The sequence below is a fragment of the Doryrhamphus excisus genome, chromosome 7 (assembly GCF_030265055.1).
Source record: "Doryrhamphus excisus isolate RoL2022-K1 chromosome 7, RoL_Dexc_1.0, whole genome shotgun sequence".
Lineage (NCBI taxonomy): Eukaryota > Metazoa > Chordata > Actinopteri > Syngnathiformes > Syngnathidae > Doryrhamphus > Doryrhamphus excisus.
The window spans coordinates 15,726,115-15,753,207 of record NC_080472.1 but is presented as its reverse complement, the minus strand read 5'-3'; the positions used below and the strand labels follow the sequence as shown (position 1 = coordinate 15,753,207).

The following is a 27,093-nucleotide window of genomic DNA, read 5'->3' as shown; positions in this document are numbered from 1 at the left end:
TGCATGTAGAGAAATTTAATGAACGGTAGCGGAAATGGACTTTTGCATCAGAGTTTCTTGGAAACGACAAGGCAGATCATTATAAGCAGCTGGTGGCAAACCTACTGAAGTCCTACAAAGCCTACTGAAAATACACTTTTTTTGCATTCCCATCTAGATTTCTTTGTGAAGTGATGAGCATGGGGAAGGATTCCACCAGGACATTGTAGCTATGGAAAAAAAAGATGGAGTCCATCTATGCTACTGACAAGCCAAAAGTAGTTCAGATACTGAATAAAGGGATTGTTGTTTTAAGTCATACTTTAGCTTGTTTTATCTATCACAATCAATCAGAGGCTGCATGGCAGACGAGTGGTTAGCGCACAGGCCTCACAGCTAGGAGACTGGGGTTCAATTCCACCCTTGGCGATCTCTGTGTGGAGTTTGCATGTTTTCCCCGTGCATGCGTGGGTTTTCTCCGGGTACTCCGGTTTCCTCCCACATTCCAAAAACATGCTAGGTTAATTGGCGACTCCAAATTGTCCATAGGTATGAATGTGAGTGTGAATGGTTGTTTGTCTATATGTGCCCTGTGATTGGCTGGCCACACCGTTGGTGTACCCCGCCTCTCGCCCGAAGACAGCTGAGACCCTCGTGAGGATAAGCGGAAGAAAATGAATGAATGAATGAATAATCAATCAGCTGATGTCTTAAGATATTGATTGTTTATTTCTTGGCTGATAAGGAAGTTCAACTTATTTTACTTATATTTTCAAATTTTTATTATGATTTTTAAGCAAAAATGCCAAAATAAGATATGCCTTTATTCGTCCGTCAGTGGGGAAATTTGCAAAATCTTGAATACATGATCCAACCAGCACAGCTATCAATTGATTTTCAGTTCATCTTATCAAAATAAATGAGATTTAGCCAAAAATGTGTAACCATTGTAATCAAGGAACTAATACGTACCTGAACAATATCCCTCTCCGCGTACCTTCCTCTGGATGAAATTCTGACCTCATCGCCGTCCAATTCAATCATGGCTGATGTCAATAAGCAAAAAGAGAATAAAAAGAGTCAGAGACCTGTCATTCACCAGAAGGGCAACCATTACTCATAAGTGTAAATGCTCTTGTTTGCCCACCGTCAAATTCCGCAGGGCCCACCCCCACGATGATGATGGACATGGGTAGACAGGAAGCCTGCATGTGGAGGGGGGAAATATCCATAAATCTCACCGGTGAATAAAAACGGGGATGAATAATAATACCGGCAATGCTCTAGCCTGAGCTCAGCTTGCAAATGACCAGAGGAGTGTGTTTTGAGCAATGGGTTGACCTCAGGCTGCTGAGCGATAGATGAGCTTATATTTTCTGTTGCTCCTCTACAAAGGTCATCTCTCAGTCTGTGCTGCCCTCTGCTTGTCCTATGCAGTTTTTCCTCACTTTCTCCCCGCCGAAAAGGATCACTGCCTTTTTTTTATTTCTAAAAAGTATTTTTTTCTGTATTCCACACGCACTCTGGCTTCCCTCAGGAACACACTTTTGACTTGACATTGATGGAGGGGACGGACAGAGGGCGAATAACATGCTGTCAAAAGCAAGAGCACGGCTCCAAATACAACGAAATAACAGCATAGGCTCTCCAGTTAAATCATTCCTGTGTTGGAATAGCAAAGAAAACCCTTGAAGGTTGACTAATATGATTCATATGTAAAAGCAACACTGTGTGAGTTATGGAAATACTCCGACTCCCTTGTAGCTTGAGCAATCTGCATGAAAGCAAAAGTTTTTCATGATAACATCTTGCATGGCATTATATCTATGAATTCATCTGATTTGCCAGTGAAACAGAGCTTCCATTGGATTAATAGTATGTTTACAAAGTACCATTACCATAGAGTATAGCATAGTACCAGCGCCATATACAACTTTTTTTGCATAGTTTACAAAATATCAAAGTGGCCCTTACGTTGACAATAGACTCCTTGGTCTGGGCCATGTCTGAGATGACGCCATCTGTGATGATGAGGAGCACAAAGTACTGCGATCCATCCTTAACTGATGCGGCATACCTGTTTAAAAACACAAAAAGGACATATTTGGATGTGTCCTCCCATCACAGCATTTTAGTGTTTCCCATACATTCATTCACTTTCATACATTTTCTATGCCGCGAGTCCTCATTCGGGTAGCAAGGGTAAGCTGGAGCCTATCCCAGCTGACTTTTTTGGGGCAAGAGGCAGGGTGTTGGTATAGTATTATTTTAAGCCCTTAAATGACATCACAAAATATAAAAAATATTTTTTATTATGGCTTTATTGTTATACTGAACCTCTCATTATATTTTTCACACACATCAGTTATACAGGAGGAAGCTTTTGCTATGAAACGTCAACACAGCAGCTATTCTGGAGTTATTAAAGACCGGGAAAGAGACATGTTTTTTTTTTTCAATAGCCACTAAGTAAATATCATATGATTCTCTCTCCTCTTCATCCTCCACAGTTAATCTGTCAATCGCCTGCTTCAGGATGACTAACTCTGTGTCCATTGTGCACATCCACAGTTCAATAAGAATTAAGTTAATATGACCTTTCACCTCCCCGCCCCGTAAACGAGAAACTGACTTAGGTAGGCTGTTTACACACGCACCGATCATTTAAGCCGTCTCTGCAACACTTCAGTTTTGTGCACGTGGAAGCCAAGACCGTGTGTGGCTTTACCCCCAACTTAGTGTTGCACACTGGTACTGGGAGCAAATAAGGATGCAACAATGTTGTAGGTTTGACACGATGGAGAAAAGGGGCCGACAAACCCGACAAACAGTTCTTAGGGTGTGCTCACATTTGTTATGTTTGGTTCATTGTCCATTTGGTCAAGTGGGGATTCAAACATCTAGAGTAGACCCTTGTGTGCACAAAACAAGTGACTGCCCATGACAAAAATATCAATGTGAATGCTGAGAAAATTGTATCAAAGTGCCCGCCAAGTATCTTTTTATGAACCCAACCTAGGAGCTGGTTTCCAGTGTCCGCCTGTGTAGCTTCAAAATGCTAAATAAACACATTACTAATGACATTTTTTTCTTATCCAGGTGATTGCCTGCAGCAACAACAACGCCCTCCAATACAAACAAACACGCACTCAAAAGTTCCCTTCGTGTGCCTTTTCTCATTTCTCACTTTTTCCAGCTACCTGGCAACACTGTCTTACAAAGTGCTTATTACAGAAAACACATTGAGCGTGAAATGTACTTGGTGTTCCTTTTCCCACACAAATGATTTGCCAAGAAAGAGCGAGAGTTTAAAGCATGTGAGTTAAGTTTTGTGCAGTACCTGGCTACATGATTGACCACCGGGGAGAAATTGGTGGGTCCGTACAGCTGAACTGACTTCAAACTCTGATAGTAGGCCTCCATCACGCCCTCGATTCCAGCACAGTATGGATTCTGAGGGTTCCCATTCTATATCAGCAAGGAGGACAAAGACGCATTAAAGTGCTTTCTTGAAAATCCTTTCTTCCATTTATTCTCACCAGAGCAAACTCATGCGAGATACGTCCGTCAGGAGGCAGCTTGGCTCCGAAGCCGAGCGCCGGGAACATTTTGTCGCTATCGTAGTCCTGTATGATCTCCCCAACTGCCTTCAGGGCCATGCCGTAAGCGTTCAGCTGGTAGGGGCTCATGTAGTGGAGAGAGGTGGGCTGGGCTGGGTTACCTGTTGGTGGGACACGGAACAAACATTAACCCAGTGTTTACACACAGAATTACTGAAACAAGAAGTCTATGATGCTTAAGCTGGCCCATAACAGTTGTTATTAACTCAGTCGCTACCAAACGGCCAATCCCAAAGACGTATTTATACGTCTCGTCCAAAAGTCAAAAAGAGGAGATGATGCAAGTGCACAATAGAAGACATCATGTTCAGTGCAGAAGTGTATTTAAGTGTATTAGCTCGCCATGCATCTTTCTCATGAATTAATACGCTCCACAGGAAGGAGGAAGTGGAAAAGTAGTGTAGCAGGCAGAAGGTTAATTGTAACACGTGTGCATACACATAGTTAAGTTTCAAATGTGACAATTGTAAATAGTTCATTCATTCATTTTCTAGCACTTATCCTCACAAGGGTCGTGGGGGTACTGGAGCCTATCCCAGCTGTCTTCGGGCGAGAGGCGGGGTACACCCTGGACTGGTCGCCAGCCAATCACAGGGCACATATAGACAAACAACCATTCACACTCACATTCATACCTATGGACAATTTGGAGTCGCCAATTAACCTAGCATGTTTTGGAATGTGGGAGGAAACCAGAGTACCCGGAAAAAACCTACGCATGCACGGGGAGAACATGCAAACTCCACACAGAGATGGCCGAGGGTGGGATCGAACTTGGGTCTCCTAGATGTGTGGCCTGCGCACTAACCACTCCGTCCGCCGTGCAGCCGTTGATGGTGTTTTATTTGTGGAAATGGTGTGTGTGAGTGACAGAAGAAAAGCTCTGTAAAAACGATTTTTCACAGCTTTATAGGGAAAAATTATGTTACGTTTGGGTCAATATGATAAATGAAATGTACATGGGTCTATTTTCAAAAACAGAGCCCACAAAAACCATGGTTATACATAAAATAGGTAAACATTTTTTGTACTATTTCCTCCTAAATGTCACAACATTCCTTGAGTGATTGAATAAAATAATGTTGCTTGAGGTGTTGTCATGCCCATTGTTCTTCTAGTTGAGACTGAATCAATTTCACCTATTTTGCTCTTGAAGTTATCATAAACCATTTGCAAAAGAGGGATGCAAAGAATTACATTACAAAATGTTCATTTAAGTGGTTTAGCCTTTTGGGGTCAAATTGTATTGTCGTATTGGACTGGAACGGAAAACTCAATAATATTATGTTGGAGCACTGAGCTTTTAGCAGTCACTTGTCACTTGATGTAGAGAGGCATCAGAAAACACTCAAGTACCCCCTGCGGCTCATATTTTAATACATCAGTCCACTTTCATGTCCTCATGCAGGTCCTCCAAATGTGTGCGTGTTTACAAAGAGACTCACCATTGGAAGCTGTGAAGTCAATGGCCACTGTGAAGTTAATCTGGGTCCTTGGAAGAAAAAAAAAAGGCAGGGAAATGATTCATTAATCAAACATGGTCTCAATCCCTTTCTGTCCCCGTGCAAACAGCAGTATTGAATGCTATTTGTCTGATGGTTCTTCCTGTGCCTGCTTTTAGAAACGTGCTAAAAACATCAATCTTGCATATTGTATTTTTTTATGCCACTCAAGCTCATGTAATGTCGCCATTTGAGGAAGCCATCAGCGTCATCCTATTTGTCACATCACCCGGCCTTGTGAAGTCGAGGCTCTACAAGATATCATCCACCGTCATTGGACACTCAAGGGGGACAGGATGAGATGGACACAGATCAGAATAGAATAGTAGTATGGGAATAATGTCATCTCATGGTAATATATAATATGCTGTATTTTCCGCACTATAATTTTCTAAAAAATTAAGAATTTGCCTTATAATCCGGTGCATCTTGCTATGTGTTGCAAAATCTGTAAGAGTGGAAGTTTCAGTGGAAAATTCCATAACATAGTGAAGATGCACTATTTATTAGTACCTTGCTAACCTTCACACAGTAGCATGAATCAGAAAAATATGAAATATGATGAACTACATAAGGCTGTAAAGTCAGACAAAACAAAATAAAGGTACTTGGATATTTCCCAAACCCACCTTGATATTTACCTAACTATAACAAATAGCTGTTTTTACGTGCACAGACAGAGAGCAAATAATCAGCAGAGCTATATGGCTGAATGACAATGATGAACCTTTAAGGTTAGAAAAATAGTCTGGCATGTAAGATGAAGGATATCCAAGTTTTTAGGTTGTAACATCCACATGAAGCAGTTCATTTTCCAGATTATGTAGAAGTTGCCATAATTAGGCACCCATGAAAGTCATTTCACTTGAAAAAAAAAAAAAAAAAAAAGGTTTGCATGCTTGGAACACCTGCGGTGCTCCTGGACGGACAGGCTCCCTAATTTGGTTGCTTGGCAACAGCACTCGACAAAAGTGCCTATTTTCATCTGTTCAAGCATACCTCTAATAAGTAGCATTTACCTCGCTTGTGAAGAAATGTTGTCTTTAATTGCGGATCAGAATTCACAATAGGCAGTGTTTGTCGTCGAAATGAGAAAAATCCTTTAAGACGGTGTGCAGTGCGTCCACTCTCGTCTTAGGTTCCCGCATGAAGGCACAAGGCGGCCTAAAAACAGCATCAGGGGTGGATCACCTTTAGCTTAAGATTAACATCAGAACCCCTCTGTTGTTTGTGAACTTTTCCAACCTTTGAGACACTATTTTCTGAGCTTGTGTCTGTATCTCTGTAGGTCACTGGTGTGTGTTTGTTGTTCTTCTAGTCGGGACGTCTCTATTGGTTGCAAACAGTACTGCACCCCACCCTAACAACTCATTTCACACCATTTTCCACAGTGGCCTACAAATGTGCCATGTGACCAATTCTCATAATATGCACACAGATGTTGCAGCTTGGGAAGTGTCCAATCACATGGTGATGGGAGAAGGTAAACATCTCATATACAATTTTGACAGCAGCAGTGGCATAAAAATCTCATCATTTTCATTGGATGCATGCTTTTCAAATCTTTGTTCTGGCACTGAAATGACATCTCCTCACAATGGTTTCAATACAAGCATGGTTTCCTCCTGCTTCTATTCTGGTTTCAATAGTCAATTCACCAACCAAAATAAGAGGAGACAATATCTGTCACCATGAGTGACAGAGCAGCCATCAAAGACGTGGATCCAAAAGAAAGATATGGCCAACAACTGCTCATTTTTATCCGCGACCTCGTGAAAGGAGGCTCCTTTCTATGGAACCATGGGTGGTGCCCTCACTTTATCAGGCGCAATGAAAAGAATGAGAGCAGTGATGCTCTGGATTGAGATGGAGCCTTCCCGAATCAGTCGTTTATGCAAATGCAGTCAGCCGATCATGCACCTAATTACGTCCAAATGGACAATTAGCTGATTGGGTTGAGGCGCCGAAAAGAGCTGCCAATCAGGGGATGAGAGCGCAGTCGGGAGGAAAGAAGCGTACAAGGAGACAGAAGGAAATATGAAAATAGACACACATACAAGGGATTTCAGGGCATGGCTTGAGTGATTTAGGAGTATTTGTGTATGCAAGCACGGGCGTGTTTGGGCGCCCATTATGCGCTTATGACTGCAACTGGACCATTACAGTCCATTTAGATCTCAAGCAGTGATACACCGCTTGGCACTTTATTTGCCCGCATAAGCATGCAGCTCACAGTGGAAACGACGGCCCCGCCAGTGCTGCGGAAAATGAAATATTGTTTGGAACGATGCACGAGACCATGTTTCTCCATTAGGAGACATGAGCGAAGGGCACATGGTGAACACGTGTACCACAGGAGTGGACTGTGTGCATGCAAAATGAACAACCCATCAGTCTTTCACCTGAACTATTTCACATCCTGCCATGTCAATCAATGGCATATTGATCTGCTGTTTTCTTTTCACAGCACCCCTAATGAGAACCTCAAGTGTAGCAATCCAAAAGCCACACTGGAAAAATGGGCAATGCATAACACACTATATAGACACAAGTACTGGGACACTGGGTTAAAGAATTACTGCTAAGCTCCAAATTATTCATTTCCTAGCTAAATTATGAGCTAAAGTGCATTTTTGTGGATGGTATCTTTTACATGTACATTTTTACAGGTACATTTTACACTTTAACAGTATATCTTTTATGGTTCTCATCTGACGGTGCTCCGGTTTCCTCCCACATTCCAAAAAACATGCATGTTAGGTTAATTGGCGATTGTCTATAGATATGAATGTGAGTGGCTGACAACTAGTCCATGGTGTACCCCATTTTCTATGCCGCTTATCCTCACTATAGGGTCGCGGGTATGCTGGAGCCTATCCCAGCTGTCTTCGGGTGAGAGGCGGGGTACACCCTGGACTGGTGACCAGCCAATCACAGGGCACATATAGACAAACAACCATTCACACTCACATTCATACCTATGGACAATTTGGAGTCGCCAATTAACCTAGCATGTTTTTGGAATGTGGGAGGAAACGGGAGTATCCGGTTTGCATGCACGGGGAGAACATGCAAACTCCACACAGAGATGGCCGAGGGTGGAATTGAACTCAGGTCTCCTAGCTGTGAGGCCTGCGCGCCAACTACTCGGCTGCTGTGCAGCCAATTGGATGGTGTTCTGGACCGAATGGTTTTGTAAGCCGTATACCTACCTGTAGAACTAATTTCTTACTTTAGAACAGTGTGTTTCCTCCAGTTTTTATCTTTTAGTTAGGCCAAAGCAGGACTGTCTAAAGTTTATACAGAAAAGAAACAAAAGATGCTGGGGAAACTTTTTATATACTTCACCGTTATGATGATTAAATATGCTAAAACCAATCCCATGGAGGTCAAGCTATGCTAAATATTAAACAAAAAACATCAAATCATTATTAAAATGGTGACATTTTGCCCTTTATAATCCTGTTCTTCTTTTATAAAAATCTAATGTGGGCTGTGGATGCTGTGGGCCAATAAAAAACAACATGAAGGCAGCAAATTTCCCCTGTGCCGAACTTTGGACATCCCTGGTTTAAAGAGCAGGGTGAAGGCATTTAGTTCGGTTCAGTGGGATGGTTACCGGTAATTAGTTAATTAAAAGGGTATTCCTGTGTTTTTGGCCACTGAACGTCACTGCTCGCTGAAACGCCCCTTTCCCCTAGTGGCCATGGTCGCCAGCCAATCGCAGGGCGAGAAGAACAGCATTTTAAACATATATATGCATCTCCCCTCTAGACGCTGTACTTTGTATTCTGATACTGTGTTTCGGATTGTAAAGTAAGCTGGAAGTTGGAGCTAACAAAGGGGCTAAAATTGTGTGTTTCTCCCACCATTGACATTGTATACTTCGCCTAGTTGCACAGTCTTCCCCGTATGTACAAGCGGAACATGTGCACAGAGACACACAAGGTCACACAAGCGAGTGTTGAAACACAATGCATGAGTGCACACACGGGAATGCACTTTGGAGTAAGAGCTCTGTGTTGGCTCGGTCATTCTGTCTTTGGTTGTCTCACAGCCAAGTTTTCCACGTCACGATACGGGTTGTTAAGCAGACAGTATGGTGGCTGACGTGAGCTTCGATGCATTCGTTATTTGTGTAGCAGTTTGTAACATCTGGTGAATGCAAGCTCAATTAAAGCAATCTACATACAGTTTTATTCGGACAAATTCACAATAATAATAATGACACAAAACAACAATAATAACAATAACATATAAATTTAGTGTCAACAGCAAAAAGTACAAGACATAACTATGCTGAAGACTATACATGTAACTTGGATGTCATCCTATTATTGGACTTCCATCTTCTTCCACCTTGTCTGTTCATCAGCGTTCATCATTTGTACCAAATGCTGCTTCTGATGTCTTGAGATTGCTCAACTGGATCAGGCTTTCTTGGGACTGTGCTGTTATAAGAAAGTGCCCACATGGACTGAGATATCATATTTTATGGGCAGTACATACAGCGGTAACATACCAGAACTCCAACCATCACCGAAAAAGAATCCAGCCACCAAAAGAAAAAGGCATAATAGTTAATACAGAGCAGAGAATGAAGCGTTGCAGTGTATATATGGTGGCAGTATGAGCAATGATGCTATTGTGAATTCTACCATTCCAGGTTCTATGAAGAAAACAATCTTCACTGTAATGGATATATGTTGTTCGAACACATCCCGTTCCATGTCTTGTACTGGAAATTAAAAAGGCAATGAGATATCCACAGAAGTTGAAGCACAGTATGCGTGTATTTGTAAGGTGTATATACCGTATATACAGTGAACCCTCGTTTATCGCGGGTAATTTCAGACCCAACCGTGACAAATTAAATTGTCAAATGATCATTTTCAGACCAAGTACTGACAAAAAGGCTTACGCCGTTCATGTCGTTGTTCTATGGGAACGCGCCAAGGTGATGAAACCAACCCATTTAGGAGACAAAGAAAACCAGTAAGCATGCAGCTGGCAATATATATAGATTACTTTATCATCAGTCTGGACATTTTTAATTTTTACTGAACAAGAAATTTTGTCACGTTTTAATCTCGCGAGATCTTGTGACACAAGATCTTGGGGCAGCCCTTGAAATAAATTAGGGAAAATCTGAGAGATTGGAGTGCTCAATTCCAATACAGAACAATTGTCTCCTCTTACCTCCCCTCCCACAACAATACTTCCTCATTATCCACCAATAAAACTAACAGAGTGGTGAGTTCATGAACGTCGGAATTGACATTAAATCAACAATACCATACCAACAGGTCGTTACAGCAACTTTCCTGACACCTAGTTACCAGTGTAGAATATTTACTCTATATTTCAGTTCATGTTGTCATTATTATGCTTGGTCGCAGCTGGGAGACCCGAGTTCGATTCCACCCTCAGGCATCTCTGTGTGGAGTTTGCACGTTCTCCCGGTGCAGGCGTGGGTTTTCTCCGGGTACTCCGGTTTCCTCCCACATTCCAAAAACATGCTAGGTTAATTGGCAACTCCAAATTGTCCATAGGTATGAATGTGAGTGTGAATGGTTGTTTGTCTATATGTGCCCTGTGATTGGCTGGCCACCAGTCCAGGGTGTACCCCGCCGCTCGCCCAAACACAGCTGGGATAGGCTCCAGCACCCTCCGCGACCGTCGTGAGGATAAGCGGTAGAAAATGAATGAATGAATGAATGAATGCATGCTTAATTTAGGCTTGAGCTTAATCATGTCTATTTGTTGACTAATAACAGGCCATATTCTACCAAAAAAGCATAATTCATTCATTTATATGTTTTAGATACCCGCGATATGGCGAGGGAAGACTGTACATTGCTTGCAAAAAGTTATAAATGCATTTCAATAAAAGTTAGAGAACAGCCAAGCTAATCTTACGTTACTGACAAATAATGAATGCTACTGCAAAGCTAGCTTCATAAAAACTATGCTATATTGAGGTTGCATGCACATATACAGTATGTAAACACTAGCAAAAATATGTCACTTACCGTCCTAAATTCGACCATCTTCACACTTTCAGTCAATCAAGTGTAACCATGCTGATAATATTCTGTAGTCGCATAGGTGGATTGTGTATTTGTATTCGCACAATGAATATTTGCAACTGTGCTTCCGCTTTTTGCGATGGTGCTCTCGTGTCTGCATTTTGAATCTTGCCGAGCTCTATCGGCCACCGTAACACAAGGACCGGGACACCCAGCAGCATGTCTCATTAAAAAAGGGCAACAACCCCCATTTCACAGTGTGCCTTAAATAAACGTGGTCATTGACATACCCTCCTTTAATGTAGTCCAGGAAGGTGACTTCAATGTCCACCAGAAACGACAACAGTGTTACCTTAGGGAGACAGAGAAAGGGGGAATGATTAGATGTGGGTCGGTGAAAATGACTTTCAAGTGTTTAGCTGAATTAGGTGTTGCCTCTTACCGTTCCAGAGTTGAGATATTTTTTCTTTTTTTCTTTCTTCTTTGGATTTATCACCTGAAAAAAACAAAGTGACAAATTATTCTACTTTGTTACACTCAAGAGCCACAGCATTTGGTACACCTACCTATGTAAATTCATGTTTGGTATCGACCCATATATGAGAAAACGGGTCTTTTTCAAGATCAAGTCAAAGACAAAATTTTATATTGCCAAACTATGAAAAAAGTGTGACTTATAGTCCAGAAAATAGTCCACCTCTTGAGGAGCAAAAGGTTATTACACAAGCAAGGCCAGCATATCCTACCTTTAACATACACGTAACTAGAAATAGACCAGAAGTCCGCTTCAGTTCCAAATGCTGCTTTTAAAGTGTTTTACGGTCTGATTAATATGATGGCAAGGTTAAAATGAGAGAGGGGGCCTCAGGGAAACAACATTTGTAAAGTTGAGGATTTATGCTTCTCTCCTTGCTTCACATTGACACACGCAAAGGCAATTTACAAGTTGAGGTAGAGGGTGCAATGATTACAAGGCAGAGTCGACTTGAAGAGGAAAAACTTTCAATACAAATTCAAAAGTGTATTCACACACACACACACACACAAACACACCTTTGCGGGTGTACCCGTCTGAGAGACATTAGGCAAACAACAGCTGCTCCAAAATGACGTCCCCCTGTGTGCTCTCCTCTCAACGTGATACTTAGCTCATCACAAAAGCTGGCCTCTTCCTGAGAGAAGATAAGCCAGTGATCCATCATAACTGTCAGTGTGTGTGTGTGTGTGTGTGTGTGGGTATTCTGGGTTCCGACATACAGTTTTCAAACTGTCAAATTCAAAATTCCTAGCTAATCTTAAAGAGTTGCTTTAGGTACCTTAGTCTTCCCTGCCTTCGGGGTGCACCAAGGGTGTGTTCACCCTTGTCAGGTTTGGTTCGGTTAAAAGAAACTGGGTGCATTTGCTCTGCTAATGTAAAGAGTGACCTCTGATGCCATTTGGTTTACTTGAGCTCAAATGTGAATCCTAAATGGATCAAAGACACGGACAAACTGGCCAGCTTTGCATTTCAGCAGTCAAACTTGTTTTCTTAATTTGCAAGAGCAGAATACAAGAAATGATATTCAAAGTTTGTACTGAATGAATGGCTAAGTGCACTCACCTCATAGACATTAAACTGGCTCTGCCCTCGGGATAATTCTCTGTAGCTGGTGCTGAACTCTCCAATGAAGTCGTGACTGCAGGCAACAACAAACAAGATTAAATATCGAGAGACACCATCTGACAACTCTTTCACACAAGGTCCATGCAAAATTTAAAAGCGGTGATCGATCCTGATCAAAATTTCCATTTACAATTTGCACCGTTGAATAGTTGAGCTTCAGGAGCATTAAAGCGAAGACCACAGCCACTCCCATTACTTCTTTTTGCATTTAAAACATCTACTTAGAACCCGCAAGAGTGCAAAATGTAATTTCTTGCAATTCTTCAACTGGTCTTAACATGATCATTTTCCCCCCCAAAGCATAAATTTTCACTCATAAAGCATTGGCATGACTTTCTGGAGCACTCCTATTTCTATTGAACCTTCACAAATGTCAACGTGTTCTGTGTTTAAATATTCATTCGTTCATTTTCTACTGCTTATCCTCATGAGGGTCGCGGGGGTGCTGGAGCCTATCCCAGCTGTCTTCAGCCGAGAGAGAGGCGGGGTGCACCCTGGACTGGTTGCCAGCCAATCACAGGGCACATATAGACAAACAACCATTCACACTCACATTCATACCTATGGACAATTTGGGGTCGCCAATTAACCTAGCATGTTTTTGGAATGTGGGATGTACCATTTTCTTATTGGGGGGAAACAGGATGAGACGATGTCATTATAAAGTTAATCGAGTTTCGAGATCGCTTATGTGTGCATTAGCATCCAAAACATATTTAGTCATTAACATTTCCCTTAAAGCATAAAAGGGCTCCATTTTTTATTTGTGCAGATTCAACTCTGGACTGATATAGCCCCTTACATCCTTGTATCCAGACACCTCTGTATTCCAACCTCTATGATCCATCTGTGATTAAATATCCAAGCAAATTCCTGATTAACGCTTTGATTGCCGTGGTCTTTGTAAGAGATAAACATTGCTGACGAAATCAAAGATTTACCTGCCATCTCTGTCCCAGTCGTACACTTCGACCTTGATTGTTCTGTTAGAAGAAGGTTAAGAAAGTCATAATTGGCGTAATTAAATTGCATTCTACAGCATCAACACCAATTGTCGCAAAAGCCAGAATCATTAAAACACACCAAAAAGACAATGCCTCCTGCACATTAAAATGGGAATGGCGTATCATCGTGCATCACGTGACTCAATTTGATCGCGAAAAATGCTAATTTCTTTTGTCCATGTTGTCATGGCACAGAGCCGCATGGAGAGCCATTCAGCAGCTTATCTTTATCCCTAAACAGTGCCTGTCTGCAGATGCCTCCCGGTAATATGCTCTCCTCATACATTTATTTTTGTGTGCTATTATAGCTTATAAAGATACAGTATATGGAAAAGCCAAAGAATACCCTGCATGAGGCAGATATCCTGCTGTATATTAAAATTATTTCAAATAACTATAATTTCATTTCATTACTTACTATAACGGTGCTTTCTTAAAACACATTACACAGCATTTAAAAACCCAAAGCACAAGTCTACTTTCTTGTCATCATTTTTCAATAACGGGAAAAGAAGTGTAAATCCAAAGCAGCGGTAATGGTCCTCGGAGCTCGGTGTTGGCAGCCGGCAGGATGCGCATCATTACAGACAAGGAGGTAATAAAGTTAAGGAGCAAGCTTCTTCTAAGTTGACACAGATGAGACCTGCCTCTAGGGATGGATGACTGGTGTGGCAACCCTGGCGTCACAATAGATACCAATGGACCAAGTTGTGCTCATGGCATCACTCCATCCTTCAGTGAGCTAAGTTACTGTTGAATTAAACTGCAGTAAAATATCACAGTAGGGTCTTCATATTAAAAGTTACATTGCATCAACTTGCCTCAGTCCCATTTGCATACACCCTGCTTGAAACATTACGCTGTTGTAAGGTTGGAGTAATGTTCACCATTGCGTATTCTCAAGTCAATGCAATGCCGTCTAACAGAAATGCTCATTTTAAAGCCGAGTCTTACCTCTTGTCACAGATGACACATAGTGCATGTGTGGGTGTGAGTGACCACTGTGCATTTTACTTTTGGTTTCCCAAGTAACACACTATTGATAAGACCTAGCTTGACTCCACTTCCCAAATAATCCGTCTGTATAACAACTATTGTGTGCAACCAACACGACAGGTGGACTTGGATACAGTAGAGGCCCATTTGTGTTATCTTTTAGTGACAACTTCAATTAGCGTTACAATAAGAGGGCTCACAGTGGCTATAGTAACGCCACAGTCCTTTTAAGACGTTTCTCCATTCATAAATTGTGTCGCCCAAGAGTGAAGCAATTGTCTAAATATTAGGGGTGTCATTAGGTAAGATTAAAACATGATGATCAAACTATGGGATCGCTACTATAAATGATAATACACCTAATAAGGAAGTGGCAGTGTGCAAGATATTCCTGGAACCATACAGTTAATGCTTTATTCACACTATAAACCTTGCAATCCAACCTGCCAGTGCCAGCATCAGTGAGAGAGACGGACATCTGACTGTTTATTTCTATCTTAAAGACTTAAAAAACGTATAAATACACATACAGTAACTATACCTAATTAGTGAGTGAATAAAATTGGTTCCTTTCCACCTAATGGTCTGTATTTCTTGGTTGCTAAGCTGTGAAACCTCACAATTCCACTACAGTAGTCCCACGGTTCCTTCTTTTTAAGGAGGACATTGTTATTATACTCAAGGTTAACAAATGCAGGACAACTACAAATTCATGAGTAAAAGATGAAGATTTTTACATTGTAAATGTCATCTGATATCAGCGTGGATCAGGCAAATAAGGCCATTTAATCACTTGACATTTGCCTAATTAAGCCATGTGGAGCTTATTGTTATTTTCCAATAGATGGTATGCAAATATTGTGCTGTGCTGTGTACGACAGCACACTTGAGAGGCTAATAAGACACGGCATTATTATGTGTTACATAGCCTAACAATGCATTGTTTTTAAAACATGAAAGAGACAAGCTGCTTTTTGTTTGACATTTTGACAAAGACAATCGCTTTCCCTCATTTCACAGCCAGAAGCATATGGCCTACCTGTCATAATCACCATTACAAAGAGCCCGAACAGGGATTTTAAAAGCCTGCCACACTGGGTTCAATGTGTTCTTCACTACTTCTGTCTTGTGGCAGATGGTGAACCTGCATAGTGAGAGAGATAGGTAATAAACCATTAGTGGAGTGCTAACTTTTTCTACATGCGCTGCTTCTCCCAAGCCTCCTGTCTCCATGCACACTCCCAAAAACATCCCCCACATTGTGTACACACACTAAAAAAAGACCCCACGGGGTTTGATCTGGAAGAAAATCAATGAAACCAATTTCCTCTGGATGCAGAGGAGGATTAAAGCAAACCACAAAGTGTGAATAGAAGGGAAGAGCCACTCACGTGCCGTCCTCATTGCTCCTATAGAAGACCAGGAAGGGGTCGGACTTGCCGAAAAAATCCTTCTTGTCCAACTTGTTGCCACAAAACTGCATCATGACTGATTCCTAATGAACACACAAGGAAGAATGAGTAAACAAATGAATTACAGTGAATGAATGTACAAGCAGACACTCACCCTGCAGTTGTTCAGTTCCTCGGCTTTCACAATAATAGTGCCGCATTTTTTTCCGGAAATGCCTCTGTAAACAGAACACAAAACAAGGTTAGGACTGGACAGGAGATCTTAACTGTATTTATTTTTCTCTGCTTGACTTGCCTATCATCATTCATTCAGCACTTCACCGAGCATAATGTATACAGAACTGACTTGAATGCAGTACAAGACTACTTGAATACTATGTAGTAAAATGACCCCTCTTACTCAAGGCCTGGTGACTTAATTGATCACTATGTTAAAATTGGGATAAAAACTCCACCACTGTTATTTTCCAACTTGCTCAACTTTTAATCTAGCATTTCCATACTCTGGCTCACTGTGCTATTTTTGCCACCAGACCAAAGGCTGTGAAGTTAAAGAGTATGACATTAAGTTGGAATAAAATAATTGGAGAGTTGACATATTGTGTAATGTAACTCAAATATTCCAACCAAAATGCAGTCTGCTGGGTTGAATATGTTGGTTGTTTCATAGTCTGCATTGTCAATGGGCTCAGATTTCACAAGAAAATTGTAAAATATACTTTTTAAAAGTGCATAGGATCGAGAGAGAAAGGAGCAGCGAGACTCTTTTCTGACACATTTTCTTTATATAAACCATTCATTCATTTTCTACCGCTTATCCTCAAGAGGGGCACGGGGATGCTGGAGCCTATCCCAGCTGTCTTCGGGCGAGAGGCGGGGTATAACCTGGACTGGTCGCCAGCCAATCAGAGGTCACATATAGAAAAACAACCATTCACACTCACATTCATACCTATGGACAATTTGGAGTCGCCAATTAACCTAGCATGTTTTTGGAATGTGGGAGGAAACCGGAGTACCTGGAGAAAACCCACGCACGCACGGGGAGAACATGCAAACTCCACCGATGGTGGAATCGAACTCAGGTCTCCTAGCTGTGTGGCCTGCGCGCTCACCACTCGTTCACCGCGCAGCTCTTATATAAACCACTGGACCCCAAAATAATAATAATAATATTTACATTTTATGCAATAATAGACAAACAGTGTGAATAACATAATTGTAAATAAAGACTTATTTCGAGTCAGGTTAGAAACATCTGGTGTGATTAACTGTCCATGATACAAAAAGCACTCTGTAGGGAACGAGGTGTTTACACAGTGTCTGTTAATGGGAGAAAGTGTGAGTAGACTGGGGAGGTTGAGAGGCAAATACCTGAGTGGAAAACTACAGATGGCGGTTGGCCTTGTTGGTGTACTATGAATGCATTGTGCTTCACTTTACTGCAGCGCTGGCCAAGGTGGAAGGAGGTGATGCATTTGAGTGTGTGGGCAAGTGTGTGTGTGGTTTCATTCCCCACCCGGCCCCCAAATAAATCTAGAAGAAGTCTAGTTTGTCATCGGTCATTCAGGAGCTTTAATGGACTCATACATGTACACTTGCTGGTTTGTTCTTATGAAAAGCAGGAAGTTGCTTTAATTCAGAGATGACAACTAAGAACAGCAGTTAGTTGTCAACTATGTGTTTGTTTTGACCTATTTTGTATTCAGCACCTTTGTGAGCTGTGTAACAGAACCATATACCCTGAAGCGACAATGTCATCCAGCGGCTCTTCGCTTAGCATAAATGCTGTAATTATAGATGTGGCATTTATTTAAATAAACCACAAAGAGGATGGAGTGTTAATTGAAAGAAGGCAATAATTACAGAGAAGTTGTTGTTTTTTCAGAAGTGCTTACCAGAAGTATTGGAATGATTAAGTCAATTTATTTTTACTGTAGAATGAGAATGGGGTTTGACATCTAAAGACAAAAACAGTATCAGAGAGCAACATTTAAGCTTTTATTCCCAGGCATTTCGTATTATTATTTCATATTTTGGGTATTGAAAACTAAAGTTTATTGACTACAGCAGTTTATTGGAAAATTTACAATATTTAAGTCACAAAAAGAAAATATCACAATATCTGTGTTGCAACGTATCACGTATCATATGTGAGACTCGACCGGTGAGGCTAATGGAAGCCTTCTTTGTGAGAGAAAAGGGTTCGACATAACTTCTAAAGAGGTCTGGCAATCTGACAAAAGAGGCCCGCCGACTGATGAGCTCCACTTTCGGAAAACCACCTGACAAAGATCGAGTCAGGCAAGTCATTTAAACAGCCTGGAATTGAGGTCAAAGACCACCACAGTCTGAATGTAACTTGAGTGTTTTTACTTCAGTAAAGGAAACGGGAGAGAAAATGCTTCTTGTATAACACATTTGAGGCATTGTGTTTTTGTCGTTGGGTCAAGAAGATATGTGTGTGATGGGAGTGCTATGCATTCATGAGAAGCTATGGCACTTTTTGTGACAGCATATTACTGAGACTATTTGGAGACTGGCAGAGACACGTGCCACATATCTACAAACACAACAATAATGTCAAAATGGAAGCACCATATCGTATAAAAAAACATGTCAACTTCTACATCAATTCAATCACTTACTGAATTACTCAGCCACTAAAAAATTGAGTGTTTGTTTTCCGTGTGTGTGTTTCAAAATGCTGCGTTCGTTAAGACGTGACACAGAAAAGCACTCTTATGTTTAAAAAAAAAAGCCTCAAGAATATGTTCTGAATGTGTATGTGTGTTAGTGTGAGAGAGGGTGGAAAAGCAATGAATCCCCTCATCAAGAGACATGGATTTGCAATCAGGGTCTGACAAGAAACAGGTAATTAAGTCTATAGGTCTTTTCTGAGCTTTATTCTAAACACACACCAACTTGGGCTCAAATGCCTATATACACTACACACACAAGCACTACATGTATCTTGCAATTCGCGAATGGGAGTATACATTATATTTATGATATGAATGTGCTCGTTTATAACCTGAAGATTTGCTTAGCACTCTTGGCTCTGACGCAAAAATAGTTGCTTAAAGCTAAAATATGAAGCAAGAAAATAGGGAAGGTGGGGAGGCATCCTCATGAAGAGAGAGCCCCACTTCACAATGTGAATAATCAAGAGTATAGAGTGGAAATGTTATCGCTCGTGAAAATGCAAATTTCCTGCACTGCGTCTCAGGAGGCATTTACAAAAACCTGAGTGCTCTCATGCAAATGTAACCAAACAATGAGTCAGGATGACAAGTTCAGGTTTATCAGGCTTTAACAGTCAAAAAAGGCTATCTAGCGCATTGACCCGTTACACAAGCCTGCGTGTAACAATAACAACAAAGCAATACGCCTGTCATGGCAATACATTTTGCTGGATGACAATTCATTCACTTTCTACCGCTTATCCTCACGAGGGGGTGCTGCGGGGGTGCTGGAGCCTATCCAAGCTGTCTTCGGGCGAGAGGCGAGGTACACCCTGGACTGGTCGCCAGCCAATCACAGAGCACATATAGACAAACAACCATTCACACTCACATTCATACCTATGGACAATTTGGAGTCGCCAATTAACCTAGCATGTTTTTGGAATGTGGGAGGAAACCGGAGTACCCGGAGAAAACCCACGCATGCACGGGGAGAACATGCAAACTCCACACAGAGATGGCCGAGGTTGGAATTGAACCTGGGTCAGACAACTGTCCCAAAAATGATTGCAGATAAAAAAAATATTGTGTGCATAATGTAATGAGAATATATGGCATATTAATGTACACAGTATCAAAACCAATAAATCTCCACCTTATCAAGAGTATTTAACAAGACTATTTAATTGGAATGAAATCAATTAAATGCATGCAGAAACATGATGTAAAAATGGCATAAAAATAAAACTCCGCAGCACTGCTGTGCTCTATTCTATTGTGGCGTTGCATCATCACCTCTTTGTGCCTCTTTCGAAAAAAAAACATAAAAGACATAGTATAAATATAGTATGTCCCAATGTCTCAAATAATCTGACTACACTGTGTTAATGAGCATTACAGTCCATCCACTTCACTTTGTGTGGCATACCAAGATGCTGATTAGACAGCAGGATTATTATTGAGGTGTGCCTTTGGGTTGCCACAATAAAAGGTTTACCCCTCAAATACTATATACGGCGATTCAGAGCATCCTAAACATGTTCAATAGGTGACTCAGATGTTTGCATCTTACAGGAATTATGTATTGATCCTTGCATCATGAGACTGCATTATCATACTACAACAGAGGTGGTGATTGTGGGTTAATAGCATGGAATACTTGGGTTTATTGTCCATAACACATGCCTGCACATAACATTACTGCCACCAGAATGAATTATGAATGCTACCAAACACAGATTTAGGCATGTTTGTAAACAATATTTGAGATAATTTGGCTTTTTTGTGTAAAGAGAAAAAGTTTGAGATCTTTTGACTTCAGCTCATAGAAATGGGAACAAACAATTTATATTCCTGTTGAGTATATTAACACCTGCCAAATGTCTTACTAGTTACATTACAGAATCACGTCATGTCACAATGGCACACACACACTCTCTTGAACGCCCACTCGAGTTTGATTGAACAATATAATTAACCAAAATTATTGCTCATTAAAATGGTTGAAGATCCTCCTGATGTGTGGAGCAGCAGGTGTGCACATGACAAGGCATGGACACACATGAACATACTTACATACACATGTGCGCACACAAACAGCTTAGGATCTTTAGGTTTTAATATAGGTTGACAGTGTTTGTCATGCTTCCACCAAATCAATATGGCATAAAAAATAGAGCACTTACTGCAAATAGACTGTATGTCACCTGTGTGGCATAAGATTACTGTAATTCTGAGGTTCGGCTTATTCATTCTATAAATAAAATTAATTCATTATTAATTTGATACAGTATAAAATGTTACACTAATTTGCTTTTTGACCTGTTCAGATATCGTAGCATATATTGACCTACACTGGATTGGTTGTAGCATCTTCAATGCACATATTGGGCTCTAGCCTATTCTAGAGAAGATATAGAGACAGAAGCAGATAGGGTACACAAATCTGAAGAGGTTGGGTTTCGCTGCACGGAACATAGAAATGGACACACAGTGGCTAAGAGATGGAAACACAAACACACACGAGATACATCAACACAGGTTGCCAGCTTCTTGACAACATTCACTGAGGGAATGCCAGCCCCTCCACATTTTACATCTGTGGGCTTGTCAAGGCTTTAAATGAACAAGCAAATTGGATTAAAAAAAGACATTGCTGGAAGGAAGACATGAGGGAAATAAACAGGGAAGGAGATGTACACAAAATCATCATGCATGGTCCTAAATACACAAAAACAAGCATCACTATCCTTGAGCTGTGTGTGTGTGCATGTGTGTTGTTTTGATATAGTGTAGCAGAGTAAGGCAAAGCAACAGTTTGAGAAAAATTGAGATATGGACTGAAAGTGAAATACCATCATTTCCAGACTGTAAGCAGATATGTTTTTCTACATGCTCTGAACAATGATGCAGCTAATTAATTTATCATGTTCCCATGATGCTTAGAAACAGCTGTATAAATATTGATGTTTTGAAGTCTTATGCAGCGATTGAGTTTTGATCTGACAAATCTTCGGTAAGTTTGATCAAGTGCAGAATTACTACAGTTTCTGCTTGGCCCGCGACAGTTGTTTTGACCTCCAATAAAAAAAAGCCCACCAAGGACTGATTAATATCAAATGAGTTCCATAAAAAACACATTATCAGCATGTGCCGATAAATGTCTTGCATATCCAATCAACAAAAAATGATTGGCAGGGGGCGGCATAGTGTGGCAGATGACGCCAAGGAATGCCAGCTCACTTATCAAATCTATTATTGCCTATTGTATCGGAATCGGCAGCAGAAAACCCTGATCGGAGAATCCCTTGTCTCAAAGTCTCACCGGAGCTCAAGAACGATGCTGGGAACACGTATACGTAGCAAGGCAAGGTTTGAAGTGCGTCTTTCTGTGTAAATATCCCACGTTACAACATGTTTGTTCTCTAAATTTTGTGGGCGCGGCTTATATTCAGTGCGCTCAATAGTCTGGGATTTATGGTACATTAAATTTCATGCTAGCACTGCAACAATTTATACACACACCCAGCGAGATATGCACATTTAAACATGTACATGTGCAGCTGCACGATAACAGGATCCCAAACAAGCCTGCAGAATAAATCTACTTAAGTCGGGGGGGATGTACCCTTAACGCACCGCTTGCAATAACCAGACCGTAATATTGCTCCAACTGTTAATTCCTTCATATATCTCTACAGTCCCAGCAGGACAAAAACGGACATTCTTATCCACTGAACTGTGACTGGAGCTTATTTGACTGGGGTAATTATTTTGCATGCACATTTATTGTATAGAATTTTATCCTGGTTATTATGCAGTCACTTTGTTATTTACTATTTCTCTGGTTTGTAAATACAATTAAATAAATAATACGAAACGGTGGAGCTTAGGTTTTAGCTGCAGTGATTCCCAAAGTACCGCCTCAATGTGCACCAGACTAATTTTGCTGCATCCAAAACATGTACGTACTTTGACTAAACTCACACAAAATGTAAACAGACCATAAACGTAAACAGCGTATTCCACATACAATGTTATCAGTGAATCAAGGAAGTGATGCACGTTATGTTTGTTTGTTTTTTTTTTTTACTTTTACTTTTTCACACTTTTTGTTTACAGAGACTTGAAAATCCATTTTATTTATCATTTCTATTGTTGAGTGTGTTTTTATTCATTTATTATTGTTTGTTTATATGATTGTATTTAAAAGCTCTTTGATAGTCCAATCACAATGTTAACACCAGAGAAATTAGTGTACTTGCATTATGTCATTTATATGACCTTAATGAAAAAAAATGTGTCAAAATAATATTGTTTAACAGCAATGATTTTCAGCATCATTATCGTCCAGCACAACATTGGATTGTGTACTACAGTCACCATGAATCAATCTAAGTTGAACCATTATTGACCGATTGATATTGATTGGCAAATTAACAGGTCTGATGTTGACTCACCCCAGAGGCTTTTCTAAGCGGCTGCCCAAAGATCCGACCACCTCTCCCAGAGTACAGTGGGCCTGGCCCAAAAAGTCCTGCAGAGTTAATAACAGATGAGAAGAGGCCATTTAAAAAGGATTTATCTCATTAGTCACAGCCAATAAGCAAGGGGAATGCGAATTTTTCACAGCAGCTAAAGGGTGCAGCCAGACAGACTCTAAATCTTTTCAACAGCATGCCCATTGCCCATTCAGAGTATTGGCAAGAAAATTGAGGCTTCCTCCTTCTAGCTCTCACAGCTGCCCCTCTGCCACTTCCTGGCTAAATTAAATTCCATTTTTACAGACCACACAATGAGACTTTGCATTGAAGGTGACAGAAAAGCAGCAGGTGAAAGTGTACACCCAATACAGAAAACCCATTTAAGCTGTACGTCATTAAATTAGTGAAGTGTACAACTGCATTTCTCAATGTATGGAGGCTACTGCAGACACATGGCATCTTCACGCTTCTTAGCAGGGAGCACACATGATGAGAACATTTGTCAGGATCAGCCAGCGTCTCTGATATCTCACCACAGAGGCAATAACATGATGAATTCTCTTTTGCGTCATTCACAAGCAGCTACAGCGTGAACGGGCTCAGTTTTATGACACCAGAGGACCTTTTATAGAGAGGCAGTAATCCATTTTTACTGATTTATCTTTGGCGGGCAGTCATGTGTGAGGTTTTTATATTAGAGGCTGCTAACATTGTTGTCATTGAGACATTATGGCATAAATGGGATGTCACCTTCCTTTAATTCGTTCTTATTTAATTCGTTTTGTGCTGAAAAAAACAATAATAATTTCATTTTCCCCTCCACTACAACAGCTGCTGTCAGTGTGAGGTCCTTTGAAAATGAGCGTGTGTAACTAAAAGCTCAATACAACATTTAACAGCATGGACTGGAGGAAAAAAAATTGTGACTAAGAATTTGCGTGGGCGCCGCTTCATTCAGTATTGTTGCATAAAAAAATGAAATGTGATGGATTTATTTAACAGACATTTAACATTTACTGGAACAAATGACACATCATCACATTTAAAGTTGAGCTTGTGATCAAATCAAGTAGGGACGAAATATCTTCAATCTGTCTTTCTTTCAAGAGCACTGTAACTCTGCATTTGTCCAATATAATACACCCACATTTAAACTACAGCACCATGCAAGGTTAGCCTATTCGGTCAAAAAAAGATAAAACTTACAGTTCCCATATCGGACTGATAGTTGGCAGAGCTCCAGGCTTTATCTTAAAAATGTGTAAAAATTAAGCATGTTTTTTTTTTTTTTTAACAAAGCTGTCATTCTGACTCTTCTAGCTCAGGGTGGGTTAGAGGCTGTATTATGCTCGTTAAATGTTTCCCTCATGACGTCATTAAAACATGGAGATTCAAAAGCAACCGACTGTATGAGTGCCTCTTTCAAAAGTGAAGGAGATGATAGTTTATGTTCATGTTTGGTGCTCATAAACAGGTTCTAGGGACACGTATTACTGTTCCATTGTCATTAAAAAGTCCATTTTGCGAACCTTTAAAGAGGACCTGTTGTGCTGTTTCCACTTTTCTGACCTGTAAATGTAGTTAGAATGTTGTATTCTTCTGTTAAATGATGCCAAAGTTAAATTTGGAAGTGAGCCCTGAACAAAGTTTGGGATGGCACAAAACGCTCGGTTTGAAAAGGTGTGGCAAAACTGCCCCTTTGTGATGTCACAGAGAGCCGGACTTCCTTATATGACTCATAGTTAAGAAACCTCAGAGCTGTTAGAAAAAGAAAAACTGCACAAATTTTTTTATTTTGCCACCATCCAAAAGCCATATGTGACACAGATTTCTCCTTTCTGTTTGTTCTACATATTGGAAAACTATTAGCACAAGGCAGCTAATAATGCAATGTAATGGGATTCACCTATTCAGCCTATAAAGCCCTCTATAACCACCTCAAAAAACTCTTCAGCACTTTGTTGTTTCATGTATTGTACGTACCATGACCATGTACGATGTATTATGCTGTATTTTAGTCATTTCAAGCATTAGCGGAACTTCCTTCCTGGCCACATTGATGTGAATGAATACTACTTCCATCAACACTCAGCAGCATAGAGAGCTGTTTGCTACTTCTAATCATTGCAGACCTCTTGAGAGCCATCTCCAGCGACTACTTTTTACTTTTACACCTCCCAGACAGATAATAATGTTGCCGTGTGCTAGGCGGATCCCTTCTCATTGCATTAGCATGTAGTGCTAGTTTCATTTAGTTACACTGACAAAATAAAACCATAATAAAACTGACGACTGATGGGATGGCTATCCCCACAAGACCTGTGCTCCCTGTTGAGCTAGTAAATTTAATCCAAACTCACAGCAGGCGATGCAGCAACTCCATTAGCTTACGTTACCTCTCGTGAGGCGCTGTGAACAAGGCCATGTGTCACTAAGCCAGAAAAGTAGTTCTTTGGTGTTACCACCGACAATAACAACATTGCTGTGGCTTGGTTAATATGCAGGTCCCGTTATGTAAATGCAACATTGTTCTTGTTTTTTTTAAGGGCTTTATCAGCGGGAATAAGTTCTTCCCATTATGTGCATTATCTCATTATCTCTTAGCTGTCCCATGCTAGCTCTTTTTCTCTCTTTAGAACTCACAGAAAAGGGAAAGACGTGTGTTCAAGTCTCACATACAGTAAGGATTGGGGACATTGAGCAAAATTCCACACAAGTGCAGCTTTCCTTCAAGTGGCTTTTTCTTAAATTCAGTATTTTGTGTATAGGAAATGCAAGATTTGAAGGCTTGAAAGCAGATTTTTACATGCATTTTAATACGTTGTGAAGATGTTTCCATCTGTTATCACATTTTAGTGTACAGATTGTGAGAGTGCGTTATCGCAGCCCATATTTCACACTCGTTCTTACCCGGCTCCCAGGTGCGCCTGCAGCCTACACCTTTCATGTTAAAACACTTCTAATGGATTGGCTCTGTGGCTTCATCCCCTTCCCAACCCTTGGAGACCAGCATCATCTGACACTGCTTAGATACTACACTGCCTTCGAGCCGTCGTGTCAAGTCTCTTCTTGTATGAGATTATTGATGTGGAGATGATGTGATGGGCGGGGGTGACGGATTGGATGACTGAAATAGGAAAAAGAAAAATACAAAAGGTAGAGATAGAGGGAATTTCTAGAAGAGACAGATGTGACACAGTAAGAAGAAGATTTGAATAGTTTGGAATTAGATTTTCGATCATTACCTGTGTATTATAACAGATAAATACGACAAACGTCAGAATAAAAATTGAGGCAGCAGGAGTTATGTACAAAGAAATGCCATAAAAAAGGCTAGTTGTGCAAGTATGGAGAAGCGGTATTAGAGCCATACTAATAAGGTCATTGTTTTATTTGTTTTGGACATAAACAACTTAAATTGAGGAGCATCACATGTTTAAATTCGCACAATTCAGTATGTTTACTAGAGCAGATATTCTAAAGTCAAACAGGGACTGGTCCAAAGAGTGTTTTGCTAGGGCAGATGCTAAAATAAACACTGTGTAATGACCAGATTAGTGTTGTGTGGCTGACAATAATGGGAGTTAATAGCAAGGGAGGCCAAATGCAAAAATACTTCTTGCCTGCATAGTGAGATCGGAAACAGAGTGAAAACAGACAGGCCAAGTTGGGGTACTCACATGTTTTGACAAGTTGGCACTCTTGGAGTCTACATCGTAC

General features: G+C 40.7%; 1 protein-coding gene across 5 annotated transcripts in view; it reads right to left on the bottom strand.

Moving 5' to 3' along the window:
* Positions 1–27,093, bottom strand: part of LOC131131891 (copine-8) — a 57,739-nt gene that overhangs the window by 5,906 nt on the left and 24,740 nt on the right. The window contains exons 5-19 of one of the 5 annotated variants that reach the window (XM_058076900.1): positions 27,054–27,093; positions 23,350–23,426; positions 16,360–16,423; positions 16,185–16,288; positions 15,833–15,937; positions 13,735–13,776; positions 12,731–12,806; positions 11,573–11,626; positions 11,421–11,482; positions 5,045–5,091; positions 3,519–3,700; positions 3,320–3,447; positions 1,954–2,056; positions 1,127–1,184; positions 952–1,025 (exon numbers count right to left, since the gene is read on the bottom strand). In XM_058076900.1, the coding sequence (XP_057932883.1) occupies positions 952–1,025; positions 1,127–1,184; positions 1,954–2,056; positions 3,320–3,447; positions 3,519–3,700; positions 5,045–5,091; positions 11,421–11,482; positions 11,573–11,626; positions 12,731–12,806; positions 13,735–13,776; positions 15,833–15,937; positions 16,185–16,288; positions 16,360–16,423; positions 23,350–23,426; positions 27,054–27,093 (1,216 nt within the window). The other 4 variants (XM_058076901.1, XM_058076903.1, XM_058076902.1 and 1 more) reach the window with 4 other exon arrangements.